The sequence below is a fragment of the Periplaneta americana genome, chromosome 1 (assembly GCF_040183065.1).
Source record: "Periplaneta americana isolate PAMFEO1 chromosome 1, P.americana_PAMFEO1_priV1, whole genome shotgun sequence".
Lineage (NCBI taxonomy): Eukaryota > Metazoa > Arthropoda > Insecta > Blattodea > Blattidae > Periplaneta > Periplaneta americana.
Genome location: NC_091117.1, coordinates 194289321 through 194312941, shown reverse-complemented (window position 1 = coordinate 194312941; position 23621 = coordinate 194289321). Strand labels below are relative to the sequence as shown.

Genomic DNA, 23621 nt, shown 5'->3' with positions numbered 1-23621 from the left:
AGGAAAATTATACCAAATTCAGTCATTAACTCATCAAGCTGACCAGTGCTAATTGATGAGTAGCTCCTCCCTTTAGGTCAGCTTGTAAAGTTATGCTTACTAACAGCTGCTCCATGGGAAGGTAGGGATGGGACATTGGGTATTTGTCCAGGTTGGTTCCTTAAGGCCTTCAATAGGAAGGATTAATGGCTCTCCCCCCTGTATCTGACAGATACCCTTTCGCAGCCATGATACGAAATGTCAAATACAGTTTCTATACAAATGTTCCCAATGAAAACGCGCCTTTATAATCACATAATTTAGAGCATTAATTGTCATATGCCAAGTGCTATGAATAAAATGGCTTGTATTGGACCCTGGAGTAAGACGGAAGTGACAACAGAGAAGATATTAATTACAACAGTTCCTCTGATAGTGAGTGTTTGGGTTTGGTTTTCTGTTATTAATAAAATACGCGAAATGTTTGAAAACTTAATTGTATTCGGAAAAAAACAACAAATCTCACTAAGATAATCTACAAAATAAATGATATTTAACTATGAAATGTAAAAGAAACCTAACGAGTTCAACTAAATAGCCTCATAGTCACGAAATTAATCCTTGAAACTATGTTGCCCCCTCCACACAAAATACTCGCAAAAACAAACAGACGATCCTTTCAAATAAAATAAAAAATGGAATTTGGCTATCCTCTGAAGCTCTACGTCAGATGCAAACAACGATCCAACAATGTCTTTGCAGATACTAGTTATAATTTACATATTCTTTGAATCAGATGAGGTTCACAATAATTTTGCTTCAACATGTCTTTGAGTGCTGTGGTTTTCTATCTCAAACATTCATAGTGAGAGAGGATTTACAACACATCTGATTGACGAGTTCGTTTGCCATGTTCAAATGCAGAAACTATTCTCATCCTTTGTATCAAGAGTAGGATAGTTAAGTGTTGTAAACCAGTGTAAGATTTGCTGCTTGGGATCAGATTGAACTCACCGTCGTTTGTGGACTGGTCAGGGCACTTTTCAATACTTTTTCTAAATATATGTAAACTGATGTTAAGGAATGATTGAAAGTAGGCCTACATTTCAAGAACAATTTATGTAGTTTAATGTTCACAATATTGAAAGTATCAGGAAATTTGTAACAATTAAAATTAATAACTGTATTAATTCATTTTTGTTGTGCGACCATCACTTAGGTCGGATGATTTGCTAAATGGATGACTACTGTGTTCGACTCCCACTCACACTTATCAGGATTTCTGACACCACCATTACACTCAATAATGGAAAAAAAAAAACGATTTTACTGGAAGAGTTGGGGCTCTCAGGATATTGTAGGAAAACTACATGGTTACTGAACTTAGGTTGTAGACTGAATTAGTTGTGAATGAAACTCTATTTGATTTATTAAATATTTACAAAATATGTACACAACGAGTTACTTACATGGTATCTCTCTTAACCGAGCTGACGCCATGACAATGTACTGTCTTTCACTTCTTCCTTACCAACAACTCTGATTAAGACTCATTGTATCACTGTCTACCACCAATCTTTAGTCATGTGCCCATTGCGGTGACATTTGTGACAGAATTTGTTCTGTTACTACGAATACGTCGCGATGACCTGTTTTCTGTCTTGCTTCGTTCGTCGCAGTGATACTGGACAGCGTCTTTCTTATTCTTCGACCTTCCTAACCGAACATATTTGCCTATTTCCCCTCTTATACCTGCTATGTATGCGGTTAACAATCAATGTTCCGCATCTTCTGTGAGGATGCATCGTTCTAACGGGTCCCTTGTCTCTTTTAAGGTTTTTAAGCTAAGAGCTTTAACCCTATCTGCAAATGCTTCTGGGCTTTTCGTTTCCTTTTGTGTGGCCGTTTGTAGCTCTACATAATAGAAATTATCAGGCATTTTTCCCCTAAATCTCTTCTCAAACATGACTCTAATGTCTGTGAAGGCAACGCCATCTTGAGTGAGATCCGGTCTACATTGCAAAAATTCGAATGTGGATCCTGCTATTTTAAGTCTGAGTATGTGTTTCTTATCTTTTTCACTTAAATTTCCTAATCGCGCAGCGGCGTCAATATTGTTGAAAAATTCATAAACCGGTAAGCTGCCTGGTAAGCCTGTCCATTCTTTCAATGCGGTAGCTGAAGATAGAGCTTCAGTCTCCGTTGTGTTCGCAAAGCCTCTACTTTGGTTTGTAATCTAACAATAGCTTGTTTGAGATTATAATCCAATTCTCCGTCTAGGTCCCTCTAAGGCAAATCAGCTGATTCCAGTTCTGTTTCACACAAGTAATAGCTCAAGTCTAATGGAATGACCTGTAATATTAAATGAGTTCTATTCAATTAAATTCATCTCCTTGTTTCAAAGCATGCAGTTGATAAATAGCTTACCTTTTTTGTCCTCTTCTTCCTCCTTCATACAAATCTGATCCATCACCCCTGATCATTAAGTTGTTTTGCATACTACTATGCCTATTGAAATTTTCAACAGCTTTCTCAACAGTGCCTGGGTTTTTGCACACATCACATTGTTTTTCTTTCTTACAGGGGGGAGGACTGTCTCCAAAATACTTCGCAATAGCTCCATGTCTACACCTGAAACAAATGGTTCATTTGAGTAAGATGTAATGGAAGAATAATCGTCTACGTAATGTTAGAAATCTACATACAGGACGAACTGGAAGATTATGTTGAAAACATAGCAGTCAATAGAACGATCTACCGCAGTTCAGAAAATTGGGCAGATCAAACACATGACAACAACAGTACTGAAAAGTCACAGAAGACTATTATCTTCAAACTATGTGATGGCTCATCATGATTCATTCATTCATTCATTCATGGTGTTCTTCCCAATAGTAGGTCTTTCACTGCAAACTCAGCATTCTCCAATTTTTCCTACTTTTCGCCTTCCTCTTAGTCTCCGCATATGATCCATATACGGTATTTTAATAACTTAAAATTGTTTAGTCGACACATTAAAAGTGTTAAAGTCCACCCTGTGGAGTAATGGCTAGCGCGTCTGGCTGCGAAACCAGGTGGCCCGGGTTCGATTCCTGATCGGAACAAGGTACCTGGTTGAGGTTTTTTCTGGGGTTTCCCTCAACCCAATAAGAGCAAATACTGGGTAACTTTTGGTGCTGGATCCTGGACTCATTTCACCGGTGTTATCACCTTCATCTCATTCAGATGCTAAATAACCTAAGATGTTGAGAAAGTGTCGTAAAATAACCTACTAAAAAAAGTGTTAAAATTTTTTAAAAAAGGTTTGCACCTTAGACAGACGGACTGTTTCGACGCCAGTGCTGCGTCATCTTCAGTGTCCTACGAACTACTATTGTTCCTGTTGATCTTGAATTCTGCCATTTGCATTCATCAGTCGTAGGGGTGGGGGTGTGTTGTTCTTATGGTGGGAGTGGTTGTTTGCAGTGGCGGCTCGTAGTCAAATGTCCAGGGTAGGCAAAATTTACAGAACATTTTTATGTAATTCCCGCGATTCAATGACAGCTCGCTTTCATCATGCCCCCCGAAAATTTAACCCTTGCTTACATAACAATACTGTTACATCAATGAGCCGTCTCATAATTTGTCGGTTTTTTCTAGTTTATTGTAATACTGTTGTCTTGCAACCCTTGTTGTTCAGACAACATTTCCGAAATTGGATTCAAATTCTTTTCAAGTCTCTTTAGACTTACCGAGTTACAAATATGATCTGATTCCAAGTACCTTCTTTAGATTACAATAGCAAACGTGACCACCTACAGCTTAGCTTTAACTTCACTTCCTGTTAGCCATTTATGTGTTTCATACCATACTTACTTACTTACAAATGGCTTTTAAAGAATCCGCAGGTTCATTGCCGCCCTCACGTAAGCCCGCCATCGGTCCCTACTTTGTGCAAGATTAATCCAGTCTCTATCATCATATCCCACCTCCCTAAAATCCATTTTAATATATCCTCCCATCTACGTCTCGACCTCCCCAAATGTCTTTTTTCCTCCGGCCTCCCAACTAACACACTATATGCATTTCTGGATTCGCCAATACGTGCTACATGCCCTGCCCATTTCAAACGTCTGGATTTAATGTTCCTAATTATGTCAGGTGAAGAATACAATGCGTGCAGTTCTGCGTTATGTAACTTTCTCCATTCTCCTGTAACTTCATCCCTCTTAAGCCCCAAATATTTTCCTAAGAACCTTATTCTCAAACACCCTTAACCTATGTTCCTCTCTCAAAGTGAGAATCCAAGTTTCACTATCATACAGAACAACCGGTAATATAACTGTTTTATAAATTCTAAATTTCAGATTTTTTGACAGCCGACTGGATGACAAAAGCTTCTCAATCGAATAATAACAGGCATTTCCCATATTTATTCTGTGTTTAATTTCCTCCCGAGTATCATTTATATATGTTACTGTTGCTCCAAGATATTTGAATTTTTCCACCTTATCGAAAGATAAACCTCCAATTTTTATATTTCCATTTCATAGTGTTTCATACCATGAAGGATTAAATTTTCTTGCATCTTTAGCACTGACTTTATGAACAATAGAGCTTAATGCAAGAGTGGGTCGTCCATTGTCCAAAATACTTATCTTTTCAATGTCATTACGACGCGAAAACGGACAACGTAACAGTTTACTTATTATATCAGTCATAATATAATATTATTGTTATCACTTACATTAACTATAAATCACCAAATATACGTAACATTAATATACAGTATGTACTTGCAAAAATCACATTTTCTAAAATACACTGTTAAAAAAAAAACATCTTTTAAAACACACTGTTTAAAAACTGTTATACTACTCGTAACAATCTACGTTCCAACTCGTGAAACTTTCAAACAGAAATTTCGCAAATCGTAGGTGTTCGATAATGCTCGTGGGTTCTCGTTAGGGCAGGCAGATTTCTAGCGCGCTGGCTTCAGCATAGAACGCATGCGCTAAGAAAGTATTTAGAATAGCGATCTCTTTTAATGCTTACTCCAGGGCCAGCTTTGAAGTTACGTGGAAGGTCGGCTAACTTCGCTTCTGCCTACCTTCTGACGCATCGTGATCTGTCCAGTGTATTCTTGTCGCATAAATCGAACTGCCAGTAGTAAGCAACGTCCAACTAACCCTAAAAAAATCCCATTCATAGTTAATTGAAGAATTTGTAAGCACCTAGACAAGAGTATATAATTATATAAGGTTTTCCAAATGTGTTGGGGTAGTTAATAAATATCCACTTTTAGGTTTTTCTAAATGTGTTGAGGTAGGCTTAGCCTACCCTGCCTGCCCTGAGGAGCCGCCTCTGGTTGTTTGTATGTTATGTATCATGATAACAATGTGTGGGTATTGAACTGTAATTGTGTATTAAGTATGTGTTGTGGGTATGTTATTGTATGTTTATATATTTCGTATTGTTCTAAGATGTTTAACTGTGGAATTTTTGGTGTGATGTGTAGAATTTCCATATCTGTTTCTATATTATTGTAGTCATGATTATTGTTGATAATATGTTCTGCATAATTTGATGTGATGTAGGGTTTGGTTATAGCTTTAATGTGTTCATTATATCACACATCGGATACAAGTCTGGCACAACTCAAACTTGAATAATTTGATACAACTCGAGTTGTGTCTGTTTTGTAGCTAATATAAATAATTTTTACTTCAGTGAAGCACTGAATTTTGCCCCATCTGTCGTGAAACAGTTGACTTAGAGATGTGTCAGTCTTATAGTTGGTAGAACATTGTTATAGCTATCCAGTTATGGTACTAACTCAATTTTCAATTTTTTTTAGTTGTGCCAGTCTTGTATCCGATGTGCGATATCTTGTTTGAAAGTATCTTCCTGTCTGTCCTATGTAAAAATGTGGGCAACTATTGCATTTTAGTTTGTAAACGTCAGTTGAATTATAATTATTTGAATGTTTGATGTGATTATTTAGATATTTCTGTGTTGTGTTATTTGTTTTGTATGCTATCTTGTATTTTAGTTTTCTGAATGAAGTTGCAATTTTAAGTTTTTGAACAAAGTTTTAACTTGAACTAGAATCAATGGTATTTTAATGTTGTCTTTCATCTGATATCTTCTGTTCCAAACTTTCCTTCTGTTCACTATTCCTTCCAGTGTAGTAGACAGTTTCTTCTTAGCCAGTGGCCCAGCCAATTATTTCTTTTTCTCTTCCTGATCATTTTTAGCATTGTTCTTTCTTCACCCACTCTTTTTAGCACAGCTTAATTTCTTCTTTTGTCTGTCCATTTCACACCAGAGGTCGGAAGATGCATTTTTTTTTTTTTTTAAGCTTCCTTTGCCAATGCTATCCTCCTTTTGATTTCCTGGCAGCAGCTCATGTTACAACATTTAGTACACCCCAAGTATTTGAAGCTGTTCACTTGTTTTAGTGCCTCATTTCGAATTCGCATGTTTACTTTCTTTATTTTTCTTCCGATAACCATGGTCTTCGTCTTGTTTGCATTTATCGTCATTCCATACTGTTCACAGCTGTCATTATCTCCAGTAGCATATCTCTTAATGTCATCTCCTCTTCTGCTAATACCATCGTATCATCAGCAATCTTATTTTATTTATTTATTTCTTATCAGTCTTGTCTGAACATGGCGGATTTGAAGTATTCCCATATCAAATACAAATATCACATACAGTTTCACTACTACTATGGAGAGGTTCAGCAAATCTTATGCACTTTATTCTTCTTCCTCCTCCTACTATCACCCCTCCCATGTTCCCAAAACATTTCTTCACTAAATCCTCCCAGTAGATGTCGAACTGTGTAGGTGGTGAAGGGCATCCTTGTCTTACCGCTCTTCCTATTTCACTTCCTTCTGACATTTCTTCTCCTATCCTGACTTTGATATTCCAGTCCAATATTATTATTATTATTATTATTATTAGATATTCCAATCCAATATTATTATTATTAATGTCCAATACAACTAAATTACATTAACACTAAAGTAAATCAATCAATCAATCAATCAATCAATCAATCAATCAATCAATCAATCAATCAATCTTCTTAATGTATCCAGCTGTTTGCTGACAACATAAAGTCCACTGTAGTCTATTCAGTTGTTGTTTTTCACGAGAAATGAGGGGTATTTTGATCAGTGTTCATTATAGATGCCTGTTGCTAGTAGCCAGAGTTGGGGTGTAGTCAATATATCGATCGTCTAGTTCAAAAGTGCGACAACTCAAAAAAACAAGTTTTGAGATATCTTCAGTTGAAAGTTTCAAATAAATCCCATAGAAAGGAACAGAGTTCTGGTTCATAACCACGACGATTAGAAATGAGTCAGTATTCAGGACGAGTTTATCACAATCTTTCAGTTCATGTACTAATAATGAAGTAGTAGAGTCCATAGGTATAGTTATGTCTAAAGCAGTTTATTTAGTTTTTTTTCTTTTTGGTTGTAAATATGACTTATCTCAATACTGAATCAGAAAGACCTCCGAAAGGGGCTTTCAGTAGCGTAAATAACTAAAAAATGGCAATTTTTTAGTTGTCGCACTTTTGAACTGGACGATCAATATACTGCAGGGCTGTGTCTCCTGCAACTGGTACTGATGATTTTAATTTACTTCTTTTGTGGTTTATGGATGGACAGTATATAAGAATGTGTTCCAGATCTTCATCATGATTATTACACCACAGACAAGTAGGATTATCAAAAATGTGAAATCGGTGTAGGTACAATTGTGTGACAATGTGACCTGTTCTGGCTCTTGTTAAAAATGTTTGAACATGTCTGGGAAAGTTTTTGTACATTTCCAGGTCATTTGGTTTCTTTTGTACAGACTGTAAAATTTTTCCTTTGTCACAAGAGAGCCAATTGTTGATCCATAGGTTTAGAAAATGAGACTTTACTGAAGCAAAAGCACTGGATAGAGATATCACTTGAAGAGGTCTTGGTTGCAAATATGTTGCCTGTTTTGCAATATTATCGACTTTTTCGTTTCCAGGTATACCACAATGACTAGGTATCCATTGAAATGTTATTTCCTTTTGGAGTTTTTTTAGTTTACTTAGTTGTTTCTGACTTGAAATAATTCTATGTGCATATAGGTTTGGTACATATTTAATTATATTAAATATAGCCCCCTTGGAGTCGGTAAGTATGCAAATAGATTTTTCAGAAATTTGAGGAACACACTGGAGAGCAGCATCAATAGCTAGCAATTCAGTGTCAAGACTGGAGGAGGATGAAAATGGTATGAAATAACTTTCTTGATATTTCCGTACCGACAGCGTCTGTTTGAATTTCGTCCTGACCGGAGATCCACTATGCTGCCAATGCATTGACTGCTGCTTGGTTTCCGGGGTGAAGTGTGAAATCCAAGTCTCATCGCCCTTGATGATCCTGTCGAGGAACTCGTCGCCGTCATCGTGATACCATTGCAGAAATGTCAGTGCTGCTCCTAAACGTTTCATTTTGTGTTTGGGTGTAAGGTTTTTCGGCACCCACCTGGCACACACTTTTTTGAACAGCAGGTGCTTAGTGACAATCTCATGCAACAAGGATAGCGATATCTGCGGAAAATGGCTGCTCAGCTCCGTAATCGTGAAGTGACGGTTCTCCATGATGCACTGCCGCACCAGCTCAACACGATCATCATTGATGAGGGACGGTCGCCCACTGCGCTCTTCATCATGGACACTTTGACGACCTTCGGAAAACTGCCTACACCAGCGACGCACCATCTGCTTATTCATGATGTTCGGCCCATAGACCTGACAGAGCTGCTGATGAATTTCAATTGGCGCAATGCTTTGTGCATTAAAGAACTTTATCACCGACTGAACCTTGCAGGCGGCAGGAGAAGGAATAAGAGCTTCCATTTCGGACCACTGCTGCCACGCTACTGGCACCAGGCGGGACCTGTCCGGCTGGCATATGATTGATACGTCATAGATCTGTTACGCATGTGCAACTGACACAGCTAATTACGTTTACTTTCAAGGGGAAAAAATCGGGAAACTTACTTTGTGGATGCGCCTCGTATTTTACAATCAGTGCTAAGCAAACGTCAATGACCACACTTCACTGGCCCAGATTAGCCCACTTGATTAAGAGACTTAATAGCATTTCAACGTATTGAATCTACAATATGAACTTACTTTATATCTTCACAGTACTCAACCATCTTTTCAAAATTCTTGTAAGCATTAACAGCTGACTGTTTTCTGTTAGGTTTCTTGGCACAGCTTATTTCCTTTCGGAGAAGAAAATCTACAGTCTTTCTTTCCCGCTTGGAGTAGTAGATCCGGCAGTAAGATGGCTTACCATCTCGACCAGCACGCCCAGATTCTTGATAATATGCTGCCAGATTTTGAGGAACACACCAATGTGCAACAAACCTGAAACATAGCAGAAAATTTTCTGACGATTAACACAACTGTGAAATCAGCAGAATTAAAGGCCTCCTCTGATTAAAGGTCGCAGTTTTGTTTTTGTATTTATTGGTTTTTAGATTTTTCGGAGAGACCTAAGATGCAGGAAACCGCATTGTCATACAACTTTTAGATCGTCAGTAGTTCAACACTGAAAATATTTCTGCTTGATTCTGTGACGTCATCTAGTCCCAGCTCAACCTCATTTACACAGCAAATACATGATGCTCACTGTATAGTTCCCTCAATGATTCTTGAATAAAACACTATCAATTCGAACCTCAGAAAATAACACTTACGTAAATGTAACTGATGTTTTCATGGAAGGAAGATGGAATTGAAAATTCAGACTGGTGTTATTGTGGGAAATATCAGTTTATGCCTACAAATGAAGGGTGTTTTTATTACCAAGAAAGTATCATTATAAATAATCTTAGAGGAAGTGCAAAGTGCATAATATTTTATGATTCGTTAGAAAGTGTAGTTTTAAATATAGATTCTCTTAATATATTTAATGATCGTGAAATCAAAATCCGTCTTCGAGAAAATATATACTGTATAAAAGGAAGAAAATAGAAACTTTTGGTATGTTGCATACAGAAAATAATAATTGAGGACCGTTTTTGCAAAACTTACTAACTGAAAAAACTAAATTTTACAGGATAGACAAAACACTGTAGTAAGCAAGTTTTGCTGTATCTCTCACTTATAGCAGAAAGCAAATTTTGAAAAAAACGATCACACTTTGACACATTACAATGAAGAGAAACCCAATTTTACTAAGATGCTTTGAACGTCATGTAGAGGCCTGCCTTATGTTAATGAATCCATCAAAATCTCAATTTTGCAAATTTTGCAGTTAGCTAGTTTTGCAAAAACGTTCCTCAATTATATACTGCATTAATTCATGGGAAGCTCTAAGAAAGAGAAAAAGGCGTGTAATTTGCTGTGTTTTATGAATAATACTTACTGGCTTTTAAGTAATACGGAGGTTCATTGCCGCCCTCACATAAGCCCGCCATAGGTCCCTATCCTGAGCAAGACCAATCCAGTCTCTATCATCATATCCCACCTCCCTCAAATCCATTTTAATATTATGGGAGGCATCTACGTCTCGGCCTCCCCAAAGGTCATTTTCCCTCCGGCCTCCCAACAAACACTCTATATGCATTTCTGGATTCGCCCATACGTGGTACATGCCCTGCCCATGTTTTATGAATAATAATAATAATAATAATAATAATAATAATAATAACAACAACAACAAAAGATATAGATTTCCGGAAATTTGGGGTTGTATGTAAATTTTTGAGCAACTGAAAACTCAGTGATCGAAACTTTGACTGAAAAATAAAAACGTTTTACACTAAATATTTTCCTAATGTGATCTACATACAATATTCTACTACAGTAATAGATAACAAGATGTCAGTGAATTCATGTTCAGATATAGAAGAGACATTTAAGCTGATGTTTCCAGATAGTGTGATTGCCTCAAGCTTTAAAATGAGGGAAACGAAATTAAATACATCATTAATCACGTTTGTTCCATATTTTGCAAATGACCTAAAGAATTGATTAAGTAAATGTGACGATTTTGTTAGTTGCTTCGATGAATCCTTAAACAAAATTGTTCAGAGGCAGCACATGAATATTTTAATAATTCTTTTTATAGTAGGGTTCAGCACAAGATCTTGATAGTTTCACTGCAGGAATCCAACCATTACAACAAAAATTTGATGCTCACGGATTTATTGAATTTCAAAATTTTCTCTGGTATATCTAAAATTTTCAAGAAAAGGAAATAAGTAATCATGTTGAGCCATTTTAGGTACATGACTAAATTACCAAAGGTAAGTATAAGAGGATGTTAGCAATTACAGTTTTAGAAATTTAAAGAAACTTACCTTACAGAACCTTTATCTACACCCATTCCGAAACTAACAGTGGCACTTATGACTGGGTATTTCCCACTCATCCATTCCTCTTGAACAAGTAGTCTTTCACTTGTACGCAATCCTGTTGGATCAAAGGTCAAGTAATATACAAATGAATCAAACTCAAGGAATATTTTTAGAAATCAGAATTTAGTAAATGTTACGTCATGTACCTGCATGATATGCCACAGTCCGAACACCTTTGCGGGTGAGAAATGATGCTACCTCCTCCGTAGCTTCTCTTGTGCGACAGTAAATTATTCCACAGCCTCTATTACTCTGTGAACATATTACATAATCATACCCAAAATCATTTTCTCACGAAAACAGGGTCATTAACTGTGTCGTTTTCAGTTTTGATGTATTATGGTAGTCATTGTTTAGTATTGTAAGGGGGCATTTAGGTACAGTTAAAGTATCATTCCTGTTATTCTGCGCATGCCTGCCTATCACATGGATAAGAATATTTTGAAGGAAGTTTGATATATTTTAGGTGATGCATTATATGAGCAGCAATAAGAAACAAAGCCAGCAAGTGAATGCTTAGCTCATTAGAAAGATGTGAAGCAAAGAGTCTAGAAAAGGCGTGAATATAATGTGTTCAGATCCATTACACAATTGAGGCGGTTAGAATGTGAGGGCGGTGGTACGATCATCCACTCCTCCTCTTTATCTTTCTTATATTGGCTGCTTTCGCCAGGTGGACAGCACATTGAAAGGATTGGGTGTGCGCAGTGGAAGACTTTTAGAAATGAATAGTGTGAATTTGTGAAACAAATATAATTAACAATAATAAGTAACAATGTACATAAATGAAAAATGAAATAACAATAAACATGAAATAGATGAGTGAAAATAGGACAAACTAATCTGAAATGATATCCCCAGGATATGTAAATCATGTAAGTATTATGAGGATGAGGCCAACACACTTATAAGTGATAAAACCATCTAATATGGCCGTCTCTCGACCATCAGTGACTAACCTATTAACTATATGTTCATGAACCACTCTCTAAATATATACACATATATATATTAACTATCTGAGTATGAATCTGAACACAACACCCAGCCAGCACATTAACTTAATACATGATCCATTCGACCGTAGATACCACTCAGTCTGACTAACCAAACTAAAAATACATGTACACTCAATAAGAGACAAACTCTACCCAACATAAGGCATTACATGACTGATCACTATACATTACCCATTGCACATATTGCTCACATAAACTGTGCAAATAGCACTAACACAAATCTCTGCACTTTACAAAAATAAATACCCAACGGAGAGAGAGAGGGATGGAGACAGATGCACGTAATAAGTAACGGACGATAATTCCAATTTCAAGGATCATTTAAATAGCAACTAAACTCGACACACATGATAAGAGAATAACGGCGAAGGAAAGCAACAATCAAAATGGAGCAGGGAAAACACTAAAACCATATGTGAGACCGTAATCGCTGCCTTATCACTCTAACCGTCTCGGAACATGAACTCACATTTCAAATCATATCTCCTTACATAATTCCCGATACAATTTACCTCAAACACATATATCTCACAAATATGTTACTCGATGCAAATACTAAAACTTGCCCCCAAGACGTATCACTAGCAAGCGATATTTCAAACTACGATCCACTAAAATCCCAAACACACACGATGCAATTTAACTACTCCACTGATCTATCTCCAGCACGTACAAAGCCCGAGTCACGTTGTCTATATCTGCCGCAGACCAAAATGCTAAGTCTTGTTAAAAGTTTCTGTCGCATACGAGAGCTTGAATCTGAGCCAAGTGTTTCCGAATATCTCCCGCGTACGAGAGCCTAAATCTTGTTAAGTGTATCTGCCGCGTACCGGAACCCAAGTGACGTTCCGTGTATCTCCGTTAAAACAGGTAAACTCTCTCCCCCTCTATCCTCGTGCGACGTAATGACCCGGCCAATAGGATTATTTGGAAAGAACAAATGAAGGGATTGATAGCGCTATCTATTCTGTGACGTCTGAGAGCGCTCTGACGGATGAAGTGACGTACTAGGTAAACGGCCGTGGTAGTAGGCACGGCTCAAGAAGCAAAGGGGTGTAAGTACATTTAAAAAAAAAATTATTTAAGTGCATCCAGGGTAAACTAAAGCATTTAAAATTTCATTGGTAAAGGGCTATATCTTTTAACATTAAAATTTAAAATTAAAACTTCACGGTATTTACGAAAGCTTAGTAACTTTTAACCACATTTTCTCGATAGTCACTAAAATGCACTTACACCCATTTGCTTCTGACCGCCTCAAATATCATTTTCATAAACTTTCGAATACACTATTTGTTTCTCCATTATTTACTGTGCCCTGTTTTTTTTTTCTTAAAACACAAAATGGCTAATGAAACTGGTTTCTTTAGAGACATTAAGTATATAAAAGTAACCAAAACATAAGTAGGCTCTCCCACCAGGGCCAAATTGAACTGACCCTTGATTACTTGTATTACTGCACTATGACGAACACTGATGCCTCTATGCAGTGCTATTCCTGGAAGGGTAATGGTGACATGGGTTGTCATACAGTAACTAGCTCTCTCACCCCAAACTGGTACCCAAACTGGTATTGGTTTGTTTACTGTATGACGTCCCTTAATGGTTTCTGTCTTTCACTTGTGGAAGGGAAGATGATTCACGAAACAAACCCCGTCTCTTTTCATTGAAGAAACAAATGGTAGGAATGAGAAGGAAAATAAGGTGATAGCTATACACATAACGATAATTCATCGACTGTATGTTGATTTTCTAAAATTAAAATAACCACAGTTATTTAAAACAAGACGCAATTATGAATACAGAAGGAAAAGTGTAACCAATATAGTAATAAAAAGGCCTCTCTCTACTTTGTACTTTTATAAAATGATTCATAACCCCTGCTTTATATGCCTATTCTTATAAAAAGAGTCATACATAACCCTAATACAACAATAAATAATCAATTTTGGAAACTAATTAATACAAGAGAAGCAATATGTGAATATGTTTATGGATAGGCATATGTGAGTGATTGTTGCAAATATATGACTGCAGATCCCACACTTAGAATGCTGCAGTTTACAAATAATATGTCAGGAAACAAGTCTATTTTTATTTATTTATTTATTTTTTTTTTCAGATTTTTAACGGTGCTATTTAATGTAGTAATTTTTATTTGAAATAAAAAAATTAAATTTATTTGTGATAGACAATAAAATACACAATTTGATCAATTTTCAACACTGTTCATTAAAATTCATAAAATGCAATAAAATGTGGTATGTTATGTTTTATTTAACGATGCTCACAACTGCCGAGGTTATATCAACGTCACCGGTGTGCCGGAATTTTGTCCAGCGGAGTTCTTTTACATGCCAGTAAATCTACTGACATGTGCCTGTCGCATTTAAGCACACTTAAATGCCATCGACCTCGCCTGGGATCGAACCCGCAATCTTGGGCATAGAAGGCCAGTACTATACCAATTACACCAACCAAGCCGACTAAAATATAATAAAATTAAAAGACAATATAACATTTATATGAAAATGTGTGCTTTAATTATCATACATGTTTCGGGGATTGTATCCCCATCATCAGTGATGTTGAAGACTGTAATAGAAATATTTAAAATTACTGACTAAAATAATTACATATCATTTGTTTAGATTTAAAGAATGTTAAAAAGTGAAAATGTTTTAACTTTAAGCTACAATAATTACACAGTATCATTTGTTCAAATTTAAAATGTTAAAAAATGGAATGTTTTAAATTTAAGCTGCAAAGAGTACACAATATCATTTGTCTGAATATTTAAAAAATGTTAAAACAAAGAGAGTATTTTAAATTTAAGCTACAATAATTATACAGTTTCATTTGCTTGAATTTAAAAAATGTTAAAAAAAAAGAGAAAGTTTTAAATTTCGAGTAGTAACTGCTGATTGAACTGACATCTTGTAATACGTTTGAATTATCATAAAAATTAAAAAAAAAAAAACACTTAAGATCATTTTACAAAAAAAGAGACGAAGAATGAGCAAAAGTACAACTTGGTTGGTTGACTCACCAGAGCGATTTCAGGTGTTTACAAGACTGTATAATCCTGCAAGATCATTTATAATCAGGAAACAAAACAGAAATAATGACCATACTCGTTGAAGTTACTTACAACTTACCGGCCTATCATTCTCAGGCTCATTATCCAGTATATCACGAATGAAGTCTTTCAAATCGTCAAAAGGTTTTTCCATTATATCTTGAAACACTACATCATAAAATAAATTTGAACGATAGCATGATGTTTTATATTTCCCAACAGGCTTTTTGAGATGTAACTGTTTAATTATATCTTCAACAACCTACAAGAAGAACAAAACAGAAATGTCAACACTCGACTCTCTATTTAACACCATTGTTGTTATTGAACACTATAATATTGTTGAAACAGTTTTCTTACATAAAGCATTTATGGCCTCATATATAAAAACTTGAAAAATATGTTTGTAATTGGTATCAAATTATCTAACCTACGACAAATGATTGAAGTGTTGAAAGTCATATAGAGTTCTCTCTAGGATAGACATTCGAGTTACCAACCAAATGGTAAAAAATATGTTATTGTCAACTAACGAGTCCTTGGTAATAAAGTCATTAACTCTCTAGCTCTCCAATATTTCTCACATAGAGTACGTTTTAGGGAAAGGATTGGACATCGCTGAAGATGATTACGATCCATTTCTTCCTGAAGACTGCAAAATGGATAAGGTGGTGAAGAAAAAATTCCAATTTTGTTCAAGTGTTTTGATGAACAGTCATGTCCTGTGTTTAATCGAATGGCTGCAACTGCACTTTTCCTTGGATACTCAGGAATTATATTTTGTTGTACATTAAGACACTCCCATCTTATGTTACATTGTCATGTATAGTAAAAGAAAACCTCAAACATAGATGCAGAATGGTTTCTTCTGAGGTCTTCCCCAGCCGTGGGACTGAAGCTGGATGGTCTATAGCGAGCCCTCAGTCTCAATTCATTTCATCCCCTTTGGTCTGATTACCTGGTTGAGTTTTTACCGAGGTTTTCCCCAACCATAAGGCAAATGCCGGGTAATCTTTTGGTGAATCCTCGGGCCTCACATCATCTCACTACAGCTCGCCAAAATATTGTAAAAAATTGTAGAAATTACAAAATTGTAAAACTGTAAAAATTGTAAAATATGGTACAAATTGTAAAAATTTGTAAAAATTGTAATTGTAATATTGTAAAATTTTGACTTGTTCCACATCTTAAAGCTTCATTGTTCATGTAAGATCTATGGAATATAATAAATGAGATGAAAAAAAGAAAAGAGACAAAGATATCGACATGAAAGTTATAACAACGATGAAACTTTTTGAGTCCACATATATCATGAGGAGAGACATATTGTGCATTCAAAGTAGTCATAAAAATCTCTATAACCTGCAAACAATAGTATCTTTATAGGTATCTAATGAAATATAACTTTGTTACAGTGGCATACATTACACCTTTAAATAAGCAACACCATATGATTATGGTTGGCAACTTCACTTGCAGTGTGACATAACTTACCGCAGTCAAAAGTTTTGAATTAAAAAATAATTCAACTCACCTCTTCACTTGCTGTGGCAGTTAATGCCACCCACGGAATACCTTTGTATTTGCTTCTAATATGACCTAATTTTAAGTAATCTGGTCTGAAATCATGTCCCCACTGACTAACACAATGAGCTTCGTCCACAACTATGTAAGATACTTTTCCAAAGTTGTGAAGATCTCCCAACAGAACCTGCAAATATGACAAGAGTTCAAGAAATTTCTCATAATGAATTGATTGTCCAAATTGATGTTACAAAATGTAAACAGTAAAATGCTCAAAATGTAACTTTTATATTCACAAACACTACAGTCATCGCTAAGTCTGGGGAACTTGGTTGGTTGCTAATGCTCAGCATATTCGAGTTCTTCCATTTGCCTTCTTGCTTCTCAGTGTTGTAATGACAGATTAGTAGCTGTTAAATCTTTACAGTTCTTGAGGTGTGTCATATCACTCATACCCATTACAGTATTATCTTCTTTACAAAGCGAAAAATTAGGAGTAGGAAAAATATTTATTTTAAATAGATGGACAGCCAAACAATCATGTCCCATATATAATCGAAAAAGTACGACAGCTTTCATTAGCGGACATTCTGTAATTAAATTTTTATTGTTTAATAATAAAATATTCAATTGCTTATTTACAATCTAATGCAGGGGTTGTCAGCACAGAGCTCGCTGGGGCTAGCCTCTCTTACCCGCAGAAAATGCAGTGCACTATAGTGCTCTCGTAGCTGCTAGTGGGTATGCTCTCTATCTCTCCCTGTTGCACGACAGTGCACAAGGGATGGCACTGCGTACCCATTGCACATTTCAGCGAGTGCTGACGACCACTGCTCTAATGTATTAATTTTTCATGTATTTCTTGTGACATGATTTTCTTAATTATTAGTTTTGAGGACAGTCGATTAACTGTCACGTGATTTCTCTCCTTTCTACGATCCTATGACAAAACCACTTGGACGGACAGTAGATAGCATGTCTGAGTAATTTTATCTGTGCGGTCGGGCAGAAGTGAAGATTAAATTTACAGTATGTAAGGTACTCTTTTGTAGAGTAGGTACAGAATTATTTCAACATGAGTTACTAGTACGAAGGATGAAACTGGTAATTGGAATTAGATGCGATAGTCTATAGTGCGATAATATGCACAAAAGAACTGAAGCCTGTATCGAAATGAACGGCCACCATTTTCAAAAATGTGTTTAAATATCCATATTATGATTATTTTTCAATTTAACTTCATTCTCTATATTGTACACTAATGTGCTGTAAACAGTATAATATATACTGCATAATGAATACGTTCGCTTGGATAACTCAGTTCGTGAGTAAAAACACTAGTTAATAACTTACTGTACTGTATTTTGATTAAATTATCAAACTCAAAATTGCGATATTTCCTAGTTTATGTAAATGGATGAACTACTTTTCTTCCCTCCTATACCTAGTAAAATGATTTGTTTGTATTTTACGCCAGTATCATCGAACTCCAGCCGCGGAAGAGGGTAGCAAACGGTGTTTTCGATTCTCGAGCGTTAATCCGAAGGTATAGCCAGGTTAATATTAAAAATGTAGTAAAAATAAAATGATGTCCCTGTACATAATATACAACGTAATTGAAATGCAATATCTGTTTGAAATTTACTTACTGAAGACAATATAGGTATGTGCAGAGAATGACATTACATTCGTCTTCTCTGCGAAAATGATATTATATTTTTACAAATACTATTTAATGTATTTATTGACCTTTGACATCTGTTTTCCTCTTCTTGCAGTATTACCACATTTTCAGTAAATGATAAAGTAGGCTATATGAACACATGTAGCATAGTTCTTACCTTGAATGTATGTGTGTTGGCTTGCTCTGGGGTTACATACAGAAGCCTGGTAGTAGGGCATTTGCACTTCAAATCATTTATTACTTGAGCTCGCTCCTTAGGACCCATTTTCGAATTAATAGTATTGGCAACAATTCTCAATCTTTGGAGATGATCAATTTGATCCTTAAACAGAAGATCATGTTGCACACTTTCCTTAATAACACTACATTGTACTAACTTATACAACTACCTTTTTTATGAACTCCACATGCCACATTAAACAACAAAATTAAATTACCTTTATTAATGCCAATAAAGGCGAAAAAACAATAGCCACTTTATTCTCTTGGAGCACAGCTGGTAGTTGGAAGCATAAGGATTTTCCGGACCCCGTTGGCATTGATACAAACACATCCTCGTTTCCTGTCGAACATGACTAGCATTAGAAAATGTTCTATTACAAAAAAAAAATAATTAGGCTACAATCACGGTATTCGAATCAGTCCTTCAATCTCTGATAGTTATGGTAACTTAGTGATCACATCCAATGTCCACTACTCCATACTATAAATCCTAAGTATTTTCAAGATATTTCAGCAATTTCCTCTAGTGGCAAGTACATAAATAACCTCCAATGCCTAAACTAACAACCTGTCGCAGAGTCCCGCACTGCAGAACTTGGAAAAATGCAAATTACAAGTTTCAGTGTCGACTGCTATAGAAAAGCACCTACATTTGTACCTTAACGTTGTAACACAACTGTAACGAAATACCAAAACAATGAATATTAAAAAAATCACTGTCGAAAATATAAATGACACTCTTACTTCTTAACACTGCTTCAGTTGCCAATCTCTGCAAATCACTCTTGAATTCTTTGTAACCAAATAGCTTTGACAGCTCCGACAACAAATTAGGCCTGCTACTAGTTGTCATTGTCTTTGAAGTTTATGTTGAAAATTACACTTTTTACTTTCTTAATTAATCAGTTCTCAACATGACACACGAAATAATCAACAATTACACTATTCTCGAGGATTATAACAATAATAATTATTAATCTCCATCTTTCACCAAACATACAACCATTACACACATGATATCAAGTTGACAGGGTGGCCAACAGTGTTTTCAGATTCAGAAAAAGGATTATCTCTCCAAATAACTAAAAATTTCCCGATTTTGAGAAACATTTTCCATTAAAAAAAATAAATAATATATTTTTAGTAGGATATTTTATGACGCTTTATCAACATCTTAAGTTATTTAGCGTCTGAATGAGGTGCAGGTGATAATGCTGGTGAAATGAGTCCGGGGTCCAACACCGATAGTTACCCAGCATTTGCTCATAGTGGGTTGAGGGAAACCCCCGGAAAAAACCTGAACCAGGTAAAGGCTGGTTCACAATAAACCGGGAACGGAAACGACAACGAGAACTAGAACGGAAATGTTAAAATAAATGTATTTAAATGTGAACATTCACAACAGTTAATTATGAATACTCACATTTACATACGTTTATTTTAACATTATTTCCGTTCTCGTTTATTTTCCCGGTTTATTGTGAACCAGCCTTAACTTGTCCCGACCGGGAATTGAACCCGGGCCACCTGGTTTCACGGCTAGACTAGCTAACCGTTACTCATATATAATAATGATGATGATGATAATAATAATAATAATAATAATAATAATAATAATAATAATAATAATAATAATAAAGCCAATGTACAGCAGTATACCTTATTTTATTTCAAGGAGTGCAGTTCGGTGGCTCCTTTGAACACCCACTTACAGATTTATGACTTCCTACACAAACAACTCTGACAATTCCATCCTGTCCCCTCGTCCCAACATTGCACAGTTGCCACAATCCTGGTGACCTTCGAAATTATGCAGTGAAACTGACGGGATTCTTGAAATTCGGAAAGGATGCGGCAACTCTGCCTCCACGTGGATTTGACGGGCACCTGTCAATTCTTCTGAACGAGGGTTGTGATTGGTTACTAACAAAAGAAGACAAGATTTCCGTCACAGTAATGAAGACATTTATTTTTGACAGTCAATTAGTAGGGGGCAGTAGAAGGTCCGTCGGCAAAGTCCTTTCTATGAAACTGGACTCCATGAAAAAAAAAATAAAGTATAGCTCAGTCGGCAACAGCTCATGTTACTGCTTATAGTACACCCCAAATATTTGAAGCTGTCCACTTGCTCTAATGCCTCATTTAGAATTCGCAAGTTTACAGTCTTTATTTTTCTTCCTATGACCATGGTCTTCGTCTTATCTTCATCCCATACTGCTCACAGCTATCATTTAGCTCTAGTAACATATGAAGAGTTCGCGGGAAAAACTATGAATGTCACAGTTTTGTTAAGGTGATGTCATTATCTAATTCAATGGATAACTACGAAATTTAATGTTGTTCTTATGAAAAGTGGTAAAAGAAGAATTATCACCACGAATACAGTAACCCTTTCCCTTATTTTCTATAGAAACAACACTACATCTTGCAGTTATAGACTCAGATCATTATCTAATCCTTAACAGAAATGTGACATTCATCGTTTTTCCCGCGAACTCTTCATATGCTTTAGTATCATCTCCTCTTCTGCTAACGTCATATCATCAGCAATCCCCCCATGTTCTGAAAACAGTTCTTCACTAATTCCTCCAAGTAGATAGAACTGCACGAATGAAGTATGCACCACAAATATGACGGATATTGAACGTAAGTTAGGAATTCTGCGCGTGTGAAAGCTGTTACCTGATTACCCTACATGTAACAGTTATTAAATAATGAACTGACCAGATATGGGTGCTTAATACCGAGGAAACCACCGGCGCGGCATAGCTTAGGCGATTTGCGTGTTGGTTGCTAATCCAGAGCTGTGATTGGATGTGTGTTCGATTCCTGTTTAGGGTAATTACCTGATTGTCTTTTTCCTAAGGTTTTCCCAACTGTAGGGCGGACGTTAGATAATCTCATGGTGAATCCTCTATCTCATCTCGCCAACATCTATCACTAATTACTAGTAGGCTGTTGATACAGCGTTGTTAAATAAGTGACAAAAAATAAAAAAAGACCGGGAAAAAGAATGTCTTATAACTATAATTTTATAAAAGCCAAGAAGATTATTTTATTGCATAAAAAACAATAAGACTGCACGGTGACAACCACAGATTAGTCTCAATTCCTACATAATTGCTTTTATATGAAAAGTGAACTACAATCGAGAGGCAACGCCGACGACGTTTCAGTATCGGCATATATGTTATAGGAGAACACGTCTTTTTGGGCAGGAAACTATCCAGAACCTCAATCTTATTGTGAAGGAGAAAAATTCTCTCCGGCACCGGGACTCTACGTGCTGACGTTTTATCTACTAAGCCACACCGGATTCCAGCTCCGATGCCGGATTTAATCCCCTCAGTTTAAGTTCTACCTCTCAGTTTCCCCTTTGGTGGCCTACCCTCATGTACTGTGTCATAGAATATGTGACAGTGGCTGGGATCCGACGGGATGAGAGCCGCCTTGAATCACTAAGTGATTACTAGAGAGCGGAATTGAGGCAAAAACCTATTTTTTCCTTGATACATACAGGCTTGAGATTTAATATTTACATTTTTCATGGATATATGGGTATAAATAAAGGGATTTTATAGTGCCTAAAATGCCTATTTCGACGTTAGTGCCTATTTTTAAATTTTTTAAATTTTTGCATCATTTTTCGTAACTGTTTACTGTTTTCCTTAACATCCGTACCGTTCACCTTCCAAGACGAATAACAACTCCTTCCTAGCAGTGAACAACACAATAGAGAAGTACCTCCGGGCCACCCCTTCTCATTCTTACAATCTTTCAATCCTAAAATTCCAACTTTCAGTCGGCCTGGATGGAGTAGTCGGTATAGCGCTGGCCTTCTGTGCTCGAGGTTGCGGGTTCGATCCCGGCCCAAGTCAATGGCATTTAAGTGTGCTTAAATGTGACAGGCTCATGTCAGTAGATTTACTGGCATGTAAAAGAACTCCTGCGGGACAAATTATTATTATTATTATTATTATTATTATTATTATTATTATTATTATTATTATTATCTTCCTCTGTCTACCAGCAATCAACACAAACTCGCTGGGTTGTACCCGAATAAGCATTCTCTTACATTCCAAGACAGATAACAACCCCTTCCTTTTTTCTCACCATTTGTAAGTACAGCAGTGAGCGACACAATAGCCACAATAGGTGCTGATCATCTACTGTGAAGCAAACTAAGGAAATGTGATTGGTGAATGAAAAACACTCTTATATTATTGACATTCTTTAACAAAAAAAAAAAAAAAAAAAACCTATTTTTTATTTTATAGAAACTAAATAAAGGAGTTTAAGAGCCTATTTTAGGCGCCTAAAATGCCACTTTTCAGGGCCTAAACTTCCGCTCTCTAGTGATTACTTACGCATAGCATATTATTATGATGTACCGAAGTACATATGATATTTCCGTGCTGGAATTCTGCGTTACCATATGATGAAGGGTGGATAGAACAGAGAAAAATTCGATCCGGCATCGGAGCTGGAATCCGGTGTGGCTTAGTGGATAAAGCGTCAGTACGTAGAGCTGAAAACCCGGGTTCGAGTCCCGGTGCCGGAGAGAATTTTTCTCTGTTCTATCAATTCTTCATCATATAACGCAGATTTCCTGCACGAAAATATCGTATGTACTTCGGTACATCATAATAATACTCAATCTTATTATTATTTTTTTAATTGAAAGTACCATAGATAGTAA

The 23621-nt window shown here is 36.2% G+C and overlaps 1 protein-coding gene across 4 annotated transcripts in view; it reads right to left on the bottom strand.

The window, feature by feature from the left end:
- The window catches only part of LOC138705928 (ATP-dependent DNA helicase Q5-like), a 33163-nt gene extending 13206 nt beyond the window's left edge, over window positions 1-19957 (bottom strand). For 2 of the 4 annotated variants that reach the window (XR_011333861.1, XM_069834718.1), the window contains exons 1-9: window positions 19664-19957; window positions 19135-19259; window positions 18855-19019; window positions 17024-17200; window positions 15569-15751; window positions 11538-11643; window positions 11335-11446; window positions 9155-9394; window positions 2407-2610 (exon numbers count right to left, since the gene is read on the bottom strand). Coding sequence is in view for 3 of the 4 variants with exons in the window: in XM_069834718.1 (XP_069690819.1) it covers window positions 2407-2610; window positions 9155-9394; window positions 11335-11446; window positions 11538-11643; window positions 15569-15751; window positions 17024-17200; window positions 18855-19019; window positions 19135-19259; window positions 19664-19772 (1421 nt within the window). In the remaining variant the exon portion in view is untranslated. The remainder of the gene's footprint in view (window positions 1-2406; window positions 2611-9154; window positions 9395-11334; window positions 11447-11537; window positions 11644-15568; window positions 15752-17023; window positions 17201-18854; window positions 19020-19134; window positions 19260-19663) is intronic. The other 2 variants (XM_069834731.1, XM_069834739.1) reach the window with 2 other exon arrangements.
- Window positions 19958-23621: the final 3664 nt, after the last annotated feature.